The sequence below is a fragment of the Alnus glutinosa genome, chromosome 2 (genome assembly GCF_958979055.1).
Source record: "Alnus glutinosa chromosome 2, dhAlnGlut1.1, whole genome shotgun sequence".
NCBI lineage: Eukaryota > Viridiplantae > Streptophyta > Magnoliopsida > Fagales > Betulaceae > Alnus > Alnus glutinosa.
The window spans coordinates 18171529-18187517 of NC_084887.1; the positions used below are offsets into that span (position 1 = coordinate 18171529).

Genomic DNA, 15989 nt, shown 5'->3' on the forward strand with positions numbered 1-15989 from the left:
TCCTTCTACTTCTAATACCCCTTCTACCTCCCAGACTATTTTTGTGAAGTCGGTCATTCCTGAGTCTCCACCCTCAAATGTGGATAAGGGAAAAACTGTTATGGATGGGGAAGTACCAGTCACCCCTTAGCCTCAGGACAAGCTTCCTATCAGAAGAAAGCCTCCCACATGCCATCACTGTGGTAAACTAGGGCACATCAGACCTAAGTGCCCACATCGGCAAGTTCAGAGGAAGATAAATTGGCAGGCTCCTAAAACTCCCATGTGTCACCAATGTGGAGTTAGCAGTCATGTCCAGCCAAGCTGTCCTCCATCTAAGCCACCTAGGCATCATGGATCTTTGCCTAGAAATCATGTTCCAAGGCATCAGCAACTACAGAAGCTTACTCAAGCAAAAAGGACTTGGGTCCCCAAGAAGCTATATGTGGAGAAACAGAAGACTGCAAAAAGGGAAATCTTTTATGAAGGAACCTCTTTTGTCAGTTCTTTCATGCAAGATCTGGTCAGATATTTGACACTACAACTAAAGAAGGAAGGACAGGACAAGAAAGAAGACATTCACCCCCAAGGGGGAGCGGACCTACCTAGTAGGTGAGTTCACACATGCCAAGGATTTTGGTTCCTAAATCCTAGAACATGACAGGTACACTTGCATAGCATTTTTATATCATCGTATGAAATCTTTGCTTGTTGTTATGGAACCATATTTTCTTTCCCTATATTTCCTCTTGTTTGTCTTGAGGAATTTTTGCAGGTGAAAATAGGGATGATAGAAATAGCACGTCGAGCGGCTGCTTTTCTATCTTGGTACTATCAAACCTCTCTCCCTGAGGACAGGTTTGCTTTTACCTTACATGCTTGAACTATGCTATCCTCTTTATTGTAAAGCATGTTTTTTTTTTTTTTTTTTTTTTTTTTTTTTTTTCTGCTTTTATTTTTTATTTTAAAAAAGGGGGGGGGGGGGGGGGGGAGGGGAGAAAGATGCAGACAATTATTCCTAGTTTTTAGCTTTTCAGATATCTTATGTATTTTTACCTGATGTTTCAGTTCTTGGTGCATTACTCTTTTTGCTTTTATATAACTGAAAGTTCTTGTTTGATATCTGCAAAGTTTCACTGCTGCATCTATTTGATAGATAGTTACTTTTCTCATGCGATGAAAATATGCACTATCCAAGGCTCCCTTAAGGTATTTTTTTCCCTCTTTTTTTTTTACCCCCTCTGAAATGTCTTTGGAGAGATTTTTTTTTATGTGCTAAGATTATCAAATTAACCAACTCGCTAGTTGAACCTAGAACCCATTAATCCTGGCATTCTTTCTAGGTTGCAGCACCAAGTGATAAAAAGCATTCAAAATTGAATAAATATTGATATATTAAAAGATCCACTTGTCCCTATAGAAACAGTCAGTGACCAAATCATTGTGGTAAAAGACAATCACTAAAGGACGAAGTAAAAGAAAAGTGCTGCAGCTTAGGGGGAGGGTATTAGATGAGGGTGTCTAGGCCCTAGTAAAACAAGATTTGACTTTTGATTGATCCAACTGTGAAAATTCTCTCCTTAAAGTAATTTCAGTTCCTTTAAATTATATCAGCAAAGATCATACCTTACTGAGAAAGTCTTCACACACACACACACATTGCATTAGTTAAGCAGACTGTTTAAAAAATTCTTATGCAGGAAAATTTTTGCTCGATAAATTACTTAACTCTTTGTTATATTTTAGCATCTGTGTTACAATACTTTAGAACTGTGTTATTAGTTTTTTATACATGTGTGTTCTGGAAATTTTTTTTGGGAATTATTTTTCTGTTCTTTTTCTCTCTTTTTCAAATTTTTGTGTGAAGCGTCCGGACGATGTTTCTGGCTGTCCCAACGGTATAGTTGTTTCGTCCAGACGTTTCTTATCCTTGTTTGGACGGGCATGTTAGTGCGATCTCTTACGTGGCACTACGTCTGGACGACACTTATGTTCTGTCCGGACGATGAACCCTGTAGGGTTTAATCACTTTCCCCCTTGTGCCGCATGTCACTCTTTTCTCTCCTTGATTTTTTTTTGTTGGGTTTTGCATCTTTCTTTGATTTTTATGCTTAGTTCTCACGTGCACTTGTCCTTTTTATGAATTCTCTCCACCCCAAGTATGATTTTTTTTTCCTTTTTTTAATGATTTCTTATAAGTTTTATGCCTATAATAGTTATTTTTAGGGATTAATTATTTTTGGGTCTATGTTAGTGTCAACTGCCTTTATTGCTCATATTTTCTATTGTTGGGTTGAGATATTGTCTTTATCTATGGTATGATATCATAATATGGTTATTTATATGTTTGTAATTTTTGGAATAGTCCATTTTACAGCCATCCTAATGCCAAATGTTTTTTTGGCCTAACAGGATTTAATATTTTCATGGATTTTTCTGTGATTTTCTTTAGCCTAGGAAATATGTCTTCAGACGATTCTCCACCCTGAGTCAGGCAAAGGACTGAAGAATAAGTTGCTGACAAGCGGCACCGCATGCAAAGGCAGCAGGTCCTATCAGAGCGGAATCTTCTCCGCGCCGATCTGAAGGATCCAGTCCTATTCCCTATTGGTCAGATGCTTTTGGAGAACTAGTGGGAGTACCTATACAACTGTGCCTGCCCGGCCTTTCCCAGACTGGTGTGGGAATTCTATGGCAACATGATCATCATCCAGGATGATGATAGAGGACTGATCATGCAGACTTTGGTCATAGGACAGCTGATTCAGATTGATCCACAGCTTATCAGTGCTGTGATCGGAGTACCTGTTTTACCAGTCTCAAGAGTTCCTTTTCCTCCTAGTGATAAGGCTCCCAGCATCGACTTTCTGCATGATTTCTTTGGCACGAGACCACAGAGAGAGGAGAAGTCACATTCACATATCAATATTGGTGCTTTTGCTCCTATGCACCGGTTCTTAGCAAAGGTTGTTATAACAAACCTTTGGCCTCAAGCTCATCGGAGTGAGCTTACTCTCAAGAAGGCCACCCTTCTTTATGCCATAGTGATGAGGACTCCTTTCTGTTTGTACAAGCACATCTTGCATACTATGCTTGAGGTCCGTGATGAGAAGAACACCAGTTTGTCTTTTGGGTGTTTAATCACTCAAATTTGTCTTCAGATCGTGACAGATATTTCAGACTCTGAGCCCAGATCACGGATTCCAGATCCTCTTGGCATATAGACACTCATGAATTCTAATGCGCAGTTGCAGCATAAGGCTCAAGGCGGTTTTCCTCAGCCTCCACCAGGTCCCCCCTCAGCAGCTGCATCATCATCATAGGCTTTGCCTCCTTCCTTTGACATAGAGGCTGCGTTTACTCAGCTTATGTCATCTATGGGAGCTCTCCAGCAGGAAGTTAATCTTATTGAAGAGCGTGTTGAACAGTGTCAGATTGACATAAGGGAGTGCCTGCAGTATCATCACCCCAAGCCTGATGATGAGGATTGATTTTTTTCTTATTTTGAGAACAATTTTAATTTGTTATGACACTTTGTGTATTTCTTAAACACTTTTGGTTTTCCTTAATACTCTGTTTACCCTTTGTCCTTTTGTGACAAAAATGGGGAGTATTTTTTTGTTTTTTAAACCGGGAATGTATTTCCAACCTGGTCAAGTGTTTTTTGTCCCAGAATGGTCAAAGGGGGAGTTTCTTAGTATTTTATGTTGGCAACATTCTGGATGACAAAAACACTTTGTGTAATAGTTGCATATTAACAGGATGATCGGTTCTTATTTCAGAGTCTTCATATATTCGGACAGTGTTTATTTTAAAACATGTGACTGATCACAAGTTTCTAAAAGATGTCCATGAAGATTCCTTGCAAATTCCAAGACAAAAAAATCGGTTCCTGTACAACCGTCTGAACGAGCCTTTGAAGGCTTCCAGATGCCCCGAAGTATCTAGCAGATTGAGTTGAAGACGTCTGAACGTCAGAGCAACACCGTCCAGACGATAGGTCAAGCTTTTCCAATTTCTACATAGAGTTAGATTTTAGAAGTCGACACCGTTTGGAAAGTTTCTTCAAGACGCCCGGACGACGTGGCAGCACGTCCGGACCATGTCCAGCATTTCAAAATATTCCAAATTTCCATTTGAACACGGAACAGAGTTATAGCGAAGACTGTCCGGACGCTCGACCAAGCCGTCTTGACGTATACCTGTTATGGAAAGAATTGCGCTATTCTAAAGGCGGTCGTAGAAGACCACCTGGACGAGGCAATCTTCCGTCCGGACACTCAACAGCCAGAGTCCAAATTTGTCTAGATTTAGGATCTCTGTAAGCCTATAAATAAAGGGCTTTAGGCTTGTAAATTGTATGAATTCTGTAACGAATTCCACAGTGCTTAGAGAGGGTGTTTAGGGAGAATCAAAGATCCACTAGCTCTCTAGTCGTTGCCGGTGTGTGCTCAACAGTTCGTGTAAAATCTATCTTAAGGGTCGGCCCTAAGGTAAAGAAATCCATCAAAGACCTCTTCAAGTAGGAGACTTGGTTGGGAAGCGTTCACGATGGATTTCATGTTATATTTAAAGGTATGACTATTGCAATAGGTTTTGTGAGTAAGAGTGCTTTGTAACTTGCTTTGTTTTTGGATAGTGGAGTTCCTGGGTTTGGCTGCCCCGGAGTGGTTTTTCTCTTCATAGAGTTTCCACTTCATCAACAAATTTCTTGTCTTATTTAAATTTCACATTTAAGATATTTTATTGTACACAAACACACACTTCGTTCTTTTAGAAGTCAATATTTATTTTCACTTTGTTATAGAACAAAGCGATAAGGAATATTCCCCTTGATGATTTAATGGGAATGATTATTCTAAAGCTCGGGTCTGAGTGTTTTAGTGGTATTTACTGAAACTTTATTTTGTGCAAGATGAGATGAAAATCTCACAAGGTACAAAAAGGATATATCATGTAATTAAATCAAGAGTATCAAGAAAAAGAGGTTGTGAACTAAGTAACAGTGTATTGACTTTGGTTCGGCTATGGAATGATTCCATAGAGGGATAATATGTAATAAATAAGTACATCGAGGGGATTGATTCATTAATTTGAAAATACATATTAGAGTATAGTTACATTTGTTTAGTTGAATCAATTGTGATTGAATAGGGTCGTGTGATATTGTCACAGACCTATTTGAAACTAATTGTATTTTTTCCTTTATGTCCCTCTTTGAGGTGATGTAAATTAACCATATGATATGTGCCTCAGTTATGTATTTATTTATGTGGATTGTTTTATTTGATAAAACATGGGCCAATGAAATTTGATTCCTATGTGGCTCATTACTTAGAGATGATTGAGCTTAGGAATTAATTTCTATGGGCTTAAGCAATTAAAGAGCTATGGGCTCTTGGAAGTAATTCCAAATAGCTTAAGTAGAGATAAATGAGCATTATGTCTAAGGGATAAAACCCAAGCTTATGCTGAAAAATTGGTAGCAATGGGCTAAGGTTTTAACCCTAATAAAACGCTAGCCTAAAACCTTAGCCCTAGACGCATGGGGAGATAATTATCTCCCCATAGCTGTGTGGTGCATGGCCAATGGAGTGTTTAACTCCCATTGGTTGTGCACCTTAGATAGTAGGAGGTGGAATTCAACTCTTCCTATGACTCCTATCATATCTATGCTACAACCCTATCTTATCTCCTAACCCTATCATGAGTGTAAATCTAAGTCTATAAATAGAGGGCAATAGTGGAGTATTATTTACTAATTTAATACTAAAATTTGTGAGTCCACACTTACGGTCATATTCAGTCATAAGAGAGAAGATCTATAGGTCGAATCAAGAACACGACGAACATGTTCTTTATCATTTAACATGCAAGGAGCAAATAAACCAAAATTAATTGGCCGTAGCAGGCTAGGAGAGGCCAGTTTCGATTTTAAGTACCCTGAACATGTTAGTTTAATTAATCTAGCCTCGTTTATCTTGAAGAAATTATTTATGGGATCAGTATTCTGCTGCGCATACTTTGGTTATCGCATGATCCCCAACACAAGGTCCTCATAGACGTCTGCAGTACCTACAACGAAATCATCAACATCTACACAATCGTGGTGGTAACCATGTCCGCATAGATGGAATTATGACTCCACAAACTCAGTAGTATAAAACTCCCTAAGTTTTCACAATGACCCAACTATTTTCCTTTCTAGCTTACGTTACTTATCAGCTACTATTAGTATGAATCTTTACATTTAAAATGTTTCGTAGCTGGTATGGTAAACACTAGCACTTTGTAAACGTGGGAAACATACTACTTTATACACACATTTATACATTTATCATATGACTCAGTCATACTCGTATACAAGCTTTCCAAACCTTCAAAAAACTACAAGTATATGTATACGTGTAAGTAGAAAAAGAGTGGTATCATAACCCAGTCATTCAGAGATACGAGCATTTCCAAACCTTCATGAAATACATGTATGTAAGCACATCTAATCATGAAGCCTTATAAAATATCATATGCACTTTAACCGTAACTATATATATATGTTATGTTCCATTCAAATTCATAGGCATATTGATACGTTTAACATGAAATTCCATATAAAACATTTTCTGCAATCTGGTTGTAATTGTATACGTATATTCTATTCCATTCAAACTCATAGGCAACCTGTAGCATTTCTTTTTATTAATTGTTTTGATCATCTCCAATTAAAAAGCTCAACATCATCTTGGTACTAATCTCTTGGTAAAAGATTTGGTACCCCTAGCATTTCTTTACCCAAATTAGGCCCCAAAGACTTAATGTTTTAAAATTTCGGTTACCAATCCAGATAATTGAGTATCAACAGTAACTACCGGTTATTAAATAACAGGTTAACTGGCTACGGTTGGAGATTTTAGCCCACCGGCTACCTTGGTTAAGGTTACCAGTTTTAGCTAATAATCGGTAACAACCATAACTGAATTTTCATCTCTAGTGGCTACCCCATTTTATAGTTGTAGGAGATTCCTTTTGATCAACCATCTAGCCACATGGCACCTCTCAGTTGGGGATGCTCTCACGATATGGAATTTCCATACATGTATGGGCGTGGGTAGTGAGCACGCAACAAATATTCCATTTTTTAGGGTAGTTGTTAACATTGTCTTTTAGTGGATCGGTACAGTGTCATGGTAAAGGTAGGGACTCTATTGTGCCCTTCCCCGCGCCTACTGTGATACTTCAAAAGGTCATTAGGCCTGGACAAACTAATGATTTTGGGTCCTCTCCTCATATGGAAATGTTTTGGTTAATGGCCATTTGGGCCGTCGATGCTTGGGCTCTTAGTAAGGTGATCAACCAAACTCAAATAAAGTTTGTCTAAACACATTGTTGGGCATGAGTTTCAAAGCAAGCTAGATTTACAAAATGATCCTTAGAATGAGAATATTAGGGTTTTTGAAATCGGTGTATATAAAATAATAAGAAAAGCCGGAACATTATACTATAGAGACGTCCAAGAAATCATTTTACAAAAAGTAGTGCAATATTAATGGAAAGTCATACCGAACAAAACTGGAGGCATTAAATTTGTCCTTATGATATTGAATTGTGATTGTGAATATGCAACGTGGAAAATGAAATTTAGAGATTAATTGAAGTTCAAGTTTATATATGGGACAATCGATACACAATATATATATATATATATATATATATATATATATATATATATATGGTTTATAAACCGGAGGCACACGCAGAAGCCTCAACAACATTTCATTTCTCTTTATTCTACAAAAAATTAGGTTTACATAATGTTAGTTTTACTGGCTACATTCTATTGACAAAATCACTATCATGTAATGTTGCTGTTATAATAGGGATGTCGTAATATTTCAGAGTCTTCAGAATATTCAGAGATTATTTCTATAATATGCAAAGGGCCTTATTATGACAAGTTTCAGTGTCATAAGCTTCAAGAAGGCAATTTCAGAGTTCCAGGAAGATTCTGCGCAATTTGCAACTCAGCAAAAGTCGGATCCCTTGTTCTCTTCCGGACGCCCTTCTGTGTAGAGAAGATTCTGACAACTCAGTGTGCATCCGTCCGGACGACAAGGCAACATCATTCGAACGCTCTTCAATGTTCGAGAAGAATCCAGAGTCCTTTGTAGACACGAATTGGGAAGACAACTTACAACCGTTCGGACGTTAGAGCAACATCGTCCAGATGCAGCCTTAATAAGGAAACGCGTGAAGCGCATTATGTAAAGGCGGTTGCGCAGTTCACCGTTCGGACGCTCTCAGCCTACGTCCGGATGCAGCCTAGAAAAATCCAATTCAAACTCAAGTTAGGTCTTCTAAAGCCTATAAATAGAGGCCTCTAGACATGTATTATTTATAGAGTTTGATACTGAATTCTTTTGTACTAAGAGAGGGTGCTTAGGCAGAGATAGTGATATGTGCTAGCTCTCTAAGGATTGTTTCTGTGTGATTTGATCAACTTTGAAGTCTAATTTAGGGAGGAGCCCTAAGCTAAAGGATTCCATTGAAGACCTCTTCAGGTAGGAGACCTGGTTGGAAAGTGTTCACGTATAGGTAAGTGTTCGAGTGCAAGGTACGATTGCTGCATCAGAGTATGTGAGTGTTACTAGCTTTGTTTTTTGAATAATAGATATCTAGGGGTTGGCTACCCTGGAGTGGGTTTTCTCTTAATTGAGTTTCCACTTCGTTAACAAAATATCTATCTTCTTTAAATTTCGCATTTACATATTTTATTACAAATTGATCACACACACGGTAAATTAGGAGTCTTTTATTGTTTACATAACATTATTTTGGAAGGTGATGCACTCCAAGTGTTTAAGGTTGTGAGTTCTAATGTACGTAATTGGAGTAGATTTGGACAGCTAGTGGATGATAGTCGTATCATGTTAAATTCTCTCTCTAGTTAGTAGATTTTTCACATTAGTAGAATCGCTAATAAGGTGGCGCATGGCTTAGCTCAGGCTGCCGTTAAACAGTTCATAGATAAGGTTTGGATTAAAGAAATTCTCGAATGTATCTATGATATTTAGGAGTGTGCAAAAAACTGCGCCCCCGCCCTTGCCGGTTTCCAGTTATAAATTTGTGGGTATGGGTTGGATTTTGGTATCCTGTGTGGGGTGGGGCGGGGCGGGTTGTGGGTTGGATATTCAAAAAACCCCAGGGCCCCACCCCGCCTCGCTGGAAACAAAAAAATTCTAGACTCTTCATTTAACCCTAGCTAGCGTCGTAGCCTTTTCTACACTCTTCATTTTTCTCTTCTCTTCAACCTCCCCCTATTCTTAACCCTGCACGGTGCACACAACACATAGTTGTACCCTCGCCGACTACAACATTCAGAAGGAGTCGACCTTGCATCTGGTGCTGAGATTGAGGGGAGGGATGCAGATCTTTGTGAAGACTCTAACAGGGAAGACCATCACGTTGGAGGTGGAGAGCTCGGATACCATACACAACGTGAAGGCCAAGATTCAGGGTAAGGAAAGGATTCCTCCAGACCAGCAGAGGCTCACATTTGCTAGAAAGTAGTTGGAGGATGGGCGTACCCTCGCTGATTACAACATTCAAAAGGAGACCACCCTCCAACTTGTCCTCCGGCTTTGTGGTGGTCACCTCTAATTGCTTTTCCTTGTCTTTCCTTTCTTGTGGTATTGTGTCTGTGTTTGTGGTGGTTTAGTAGTTGCTCAATCATTGCCTTAGAAAAACCCGCCCTGCCCAACCCGCACTCCCTACCCTGCATCAATTTGCCCTGCACCAACCCTCCCTGCACGGATATAACTCTTTTTTTTTTTTTGCAGTTCACGGATGGGATTTTCTAAACTCGCAAGGTTGCGGGGCGGGGGAAAAAATGGCGAAAATCCGCCCCGCCCCGTGCTCACCCCTAGTGATATTGTTTTGTTAGATGAATCTGCTCTATTTTTTTTAATTGGGTTATAAAAGTGTTACTGTATTATTAAAAAGGAAAACATTAAATAAACTGGAGGCACACATTTGAAAATTCTTCTAATAATACTAACTTAGGGCTGCTCACACACACACACACATATATATATATATATATAGTTCATAACGATGCACACAATTATATATGCCTTCTTTTTTTTCTTTTTAAGATGAATCAAAAAGACTTTATAAAAGGTCAGCAACAGGCAGTGAAAACTGGCCCAAGTTCACCTCTTAGGGAACAACAACTCACAGCTACAACAAAACAAGCCGAACACCAACTATCCTATAACACAATTGCAACAAAGCAGCAACTAACACTTTTATATATGCCCTTTTAGACCATGCACGTTTGCCTCTCGGTGAAAACGTGGCCTTGATTCTGATAATAATATTTGAGAATTATTTCAATGAGAATAATTAGTTCATATATATCTAAGTGACATGCACAAGATTGTTGCCTTTTGCTCTTGCTTCAACTCTTGTCGTACGTACTACTAATTTGCGTTCTATGGTTTGAAGACTGGAGGATCCTAAATAGATTAAACCGTCCGAAACTTGTTAATAAAATGGTTTAACATAAATATTTTTGTATATAATTAATTAATTTACAAGCTTTAAAAGATCAGTCCCGCTACTTTAGACAGTCATACTTCTCAAGTTTGAATTGTCTTAATTGGTAGAAAGTTTGATATATATATTTATCCTCAAATAGATGTAATTACTAATTACAAATGTTTTTATCCACAATATCCATAATAATCCACTACTGGAGTACCCAGTAAACCCTAAATTAAATCTTTGAAACCAGAATTTTCTGAAAAGTATTTTTTTTTTCTTTTGTTTAATATACTGTCGTATATTTAGTAATATAAAAAGTTTAATTAACTTTCTAAAATGTCCTTCATCCTATAATATTAAAGTAAATGCATTCAATTTTAAAAGGTAGATATTTATTTTGAAAAAACAGTAAAACATTTGAATGAGACGTCGGAGGCAGATAAGACTACATTTAATTATTTGTTGATCTTAATTATTTATTATGCCCAGCAATAACACAAACGTCAAACGTGAGCTTGATAGTTCTATTCAAGACCCAAAAAAAAGCCTAGTTTAATATGGTTCAGAAAGTCAATAGCCCAAATAATAGCATAGGGTAAATTGGCTGTGACATCTAATGAGATTCTAGAGTTAGGGGTTAATTTTGTTGGATCATTTGAAAGAATTTTACCTCACAAAAAGGTGAAAAAAAAAAAGAGAAAAGAATTGCCAAGTTATACCTCAAGCTGTTCACTTGTGCCCGCGCGCCCATCAAATTAATTGTAAATATAATCAAATCACTCGTCAAACTGAGAGTATATTTGTTACGCCAGAATGATAATTACCCAGAAATAGAAAGAAATATTACTATTGTTACGATTACAAGAAGTTGGAGTGGAATGACCATCTCTATTTATTCGTTTGGTGACATGCGCGCAACACATGAATTAATTACCAAACTTTCTTACTGGGGTTGATTCATATTTCATCCAAATTTTCTAAAATGGCCTAACTCTAAACTTCATTTACCTAAAAAACAATTCGGGTTTTTTTTTTTTTTTTTTTTTTTTTTTTTTTTTTTTAATTCATTTGTCTGGGCACAAAAAAAGAAGAAGGGTTTCTGAAAATATATATATATATATATATTATTAAATATAATTTCAAAAAGAATAGTTATATATTCCTTATATTTTTTAAGGATTAACTATTCATTTAAAATAGCTATTCTAATGGAATAATTATTATATTCCACGATCTATTTCTGCATACCAAATGTACACGTGAGTATTACAAGGCGTTTCTAGATTCCAATTCTAAACCATGTTCAAACTTCAGGTATCTATATATATGATCTATCTTCATACACTTATGGTTCGTTCAGATTCCCAATTTTAAAACATGCAAATTAAAAACGCAAAGTTTTTTACTTTTCAAATCGTAATTTTTCAAAAAATATATCATTAAACGCACCTTTAAATGATACATTTTTTTTACTGCTTAATTAAAAAACTCACTTTTAATTATAAAATTAGAGTGCTAAACTAAACACACTCTAAAACTTGCTATTATATAACAAAGCAAAGACAAATTAAACGAGAAAAGGAACAGACATATCTTAAGTACCGTACAGTGACCCAACAATCTTCATATGCATTAAATGCACATGCACCGAAAGCATTGCATTCCTTAGGCCGGCCTTATCTTAATTACTACAGATCATATCAATCACATCACCTCCATTTAAACACTCATCTCCCGTGCTGGCAATCCTTCAAATTAAGGAAACACCCATCACTCACTTTCTGGCAAATCTTAAGATCAAGGAGATCGATCGAACAGATACGCAAAAACCATTTAACTAGTCAGAAATATGCATTTGATGCTCTATGTGAGCCATACAGTTACGTATTTCTAAGTTCATCATCTTAGTACATATATAAATCTTGGAGAGATCATATATATATAGATAGGAACAATTCATGGCTGTCGCTTGTTGCTAAATGGGGGAACTAAATCTTGCAACAAGCCATAGTCAGGGAGCTGCTGCTGCTGCTGCTGCTGCTGCTGAGTGAGGTTGCCATAAAACATGTAATTTGGGTCAGCTTGGTTATTTGTTGGAAGCAACTGCGAAAATAGTGCTTGGGGAAAGCTTTGTCCAACTGAAGCCGACGCCAGGAAGGAAGGTGACAGCATTCCGGCAGCATTTCCTCGGAGGGTTGCTGGATATTGGTGGTTGTGCTGCCCTTCATATGTTGTGATCACTACTGATGGATCTTGGAAACACCTCTCGACACGCTTTTTCACGTTGCACTTCTGACTCGTGCATCTGTAATAACTTCTGAATTGGCAAGCAATTTAAAAGAGTTATGAAATTACTCGCACTTTAAATAAAATCCCTCCATCTGCTTGAATTTAGCACAATATATATGAAACACCGTTTTCAGATGTATGCAATGTTTCATTATTTATACAAATATGTGAAGAAAAAACGCACACACACATGTACACGAACTCCAAATGAATTAATTTGAGTGTCCTGTTTTTTTTTTGGGGAGAAAAAAGTGCAATTAATGGAGCTAATGATTGAAAATTGTCATATTTAGTATATGAAAATTGTGATGATTGTGACAAAGTGATATAAGGCTAGCTAACAACATTACAAAAGGAATGCAATTGGTATTACAAAGAAAAATGCTATATATAATCAATTAATGGCGAGTTACGTTATATATATTAGTTCAGGGGAGATATGGTACGTCTTTAGTTACATAAAATTACAACACTAAAAAAAGAGTAATGATATTTTTCACATCAATTCATCTTATAAATTGCACACCGGCCGGTACTTAATGAAATGTGCTTTAAGTGACTTGTCATGTTTTACAATTCAAAAATAAATTAAATAAAAGAGAAACCACTTCAAACCGTCTGTATATGTTAATTGGTATGAAATTGGTGTGATAAATGAGTATGAAAAGTATCGTTACTCTTAACCTAGAACGGCAATATTTAACATATTATTGAACAAATAAATTAAGTCATATATTGCTCGATTAATATAATAGTGGCGCATGCAGGAGATCCATGAACTAGGGAAAAAGTCTACCTTGGATAAGCGCTATTCTTCACAGCCTTCTGGCCATACTTTCTCCATCTGTAACCGTCCTCAAGATGATCAATCTCGCTCTTAGTCAAAAAGGCAAACCGCGGCTCCCTTTGCCGTTTTTCTTTCTTTTTCTGCTTGTTCCTGACAAATCACCATCAACAACAGTCAAGTAATTTCAAAGATAAGCCAGTGGAATTAATATTATCGTTTTTTTCCTCCTTTTGGCTAGAGAAGAAAAGATCAAGATCCACCAAATTTTCTACTTTTCCCATAAAATGACAAATTAAGCTGGTGTATCTTAGCTAGGGCGAAGAGAGAAGAGAGATCTAATAATATGGTTCAAGAATTTCATGAGAAAAATATGGATCACCCAAATATTCTTTTGTTTGAGAGCTACTGAAAGTCCTAGTAATTAACAGTAGATGAGGTTGACAAAAATGCATTATTTATGGAATTCTTTGAAAGTCTACACTGGGAAATTATATCATATTGAAACCCTACTACACCCATATTCCAAGAGGAGAAAGAAGAAGAAGAAGAAGAAGAAGCAGAAGAAAACCAACCCTTTCTTAGACTTTTCTTCATCTCCATCTTCACACCCTTGTGGCTGCTTATCTATGATACTCTTAACCGATTCTTCCTGATCACCTGCTGCCTCGTTAGATGAACAAGACATCGAAGAATTAGGGGTCGAGAGGTTTTCACAGCTGGTTCCGCCGGAGTCTCCCACAACGGCCGCCTTCTTGATCAAATTGTCGTCAATTGGAGTGATTACTTCAGATGATGAGCAAGACATGTCAAAGGCTCTTGAGAGGGTGTTGTAGTCCATAGAGCCATGTAAGCAGTCAGTGAAGCTCATGTATGAGGGATCAAACCCTTGCAGGTTTTGTGTGGGTGCGACCATGGGATTATTGTTGAAGAAAGGAAAGGTTGAGTGGTTGATTTCATGGTGACTGTAGTAAAAAGGATTATCATGGCTTAGATCTTGGTTTTCTTCAGACATAAATGAAAGATGAAGATGAAGATGAAGATGAAGATGAAGAAGAAGTGGAGAAACTCAGTAAGAAATAAGCAAATATGGGAAACAAAGATATACCATACCAATACAAGCTTTATAATTTGGTTCTTACAAGATAGATAGCTTTCTAGCTAGTTCTACTTTTAGTTGGAGAGAGAAAGAGGCAGAGAGAGAGATTTGGGAGGTAGGTTTTGCTGCTCTCTACTCTTCTATCTCTGTATTTTTTTTTTTCCTTTCTCAATAATCATATACGACGAGTCTACACTCAACCGTGTTGAAGTGTACCTAGTTAAAAAGTAGGGGAAATTCATATCCCTATCAAGGACTATCAATTTATTTATTTATTTTTTTTTTATTTTTTGTAAAAAAGTAAAAATTACGGTGACGCACGGCGGACCTTGGGTCCGTCCAAACGCATGACACGACTTTCAATTTTTGTAATGTGGGTATCCGAAGAAATTTTTCCTTTAATTTAATTTCAACCATTTATGTGATATTGACATTATAAAAATTAAAAGTTCGAGGTTATGATCGCAAAAAAATTAATATTACCCCTTGCAAAAAAATTAATATTACAAAGGGTAAGTGAAGTTTTTTCTAAACAATATCTAACAACAACTAGATAAAAATTTACTTTCTTTGTCATATACAATGTAAAAAGTATTCAGACATATAATGAAAAGAACAAATTGAATTATATTTGTAACTTACATTACATGGATCAAGCATAAAAGGCTTCATGTTAAAAGTTCAAGTCTTTTGGAGCTAAGGGTCAAGAGTGTTAGTTTGTGGGGTCATATTATAAATAAATGGTAATTCATGAAAAAAAGAAAAAAAAAAGAAAGAAAAAAGATGTATTTTTTTGAACTTTTACTATATATTATCAAGTAGTAACTATAAAAAATGAAAATAAATTAACGAACTTTAGGGGTTACTTTTTGAAAAAAAAAAAAAAAATTGTGGTAAAGTAATCAACCAATCCAAACGTTGTCATAGGTCATCAAATTCTAATAGTTCTAGAGCATCATACTTGAGACATTTGAAAAGAAAAATATATATTAGGAATCTACATATGCAATTATTTGAATCAAATCCAAGAACTTTGAAGGGGTTTGGAACAAATTGTTTGCAGATAAATTCAAAGAGAGAGAGAGAGAGAGAGAGTAAAATAATACCCATGTGCAATTAATCAAATTAGAATGAAACTGAAGAGGTTTAGTCAAGCTTGACCCACCGTTGTGGGCTGTCACTGTCACGTTATCAAGGAGGAGGGTTGGGTGGTCAAGCTTTCCAACTTTGCAGTTTCATTTCTGGAAGCATTAGGCTGACACGTGTTGGGATTGGGCACCGTCATTTGACCGTAGCTAC

General features: G+C 36.8%; 1 protein-coding gene across 1 annotated transcript; it reads right to left on the bottom strand.

Annotated features, from left to right (window-relative positions):
- Positions 1-12092: 12092 nt before the first annotated feature.
- On the bottom strand, positions 12093-14841 carry LOC133861010 (WRKY transcription factor 71-like). The gene is made up of 3 exons (XM_062296702.1): positions 14167-14841; positions 13604-13744; positions 12093-12835 (listed from the first exon to the last, which is right to left on the bottom strand). The coding sequence occupies exons 1-3, from the start codon at positions 14604-14606 to the stop codon at positions 12475-12477; spliced, it is 942 nt and encodes a 313-aa protein (XP_062152686.1). The 5' UTR covers positions 14607-14841; the 3' UTR covers positions 12093-12474.
- Between the last annotated feature and the right edge of the window lie 1148 nt (positions 14842-15989).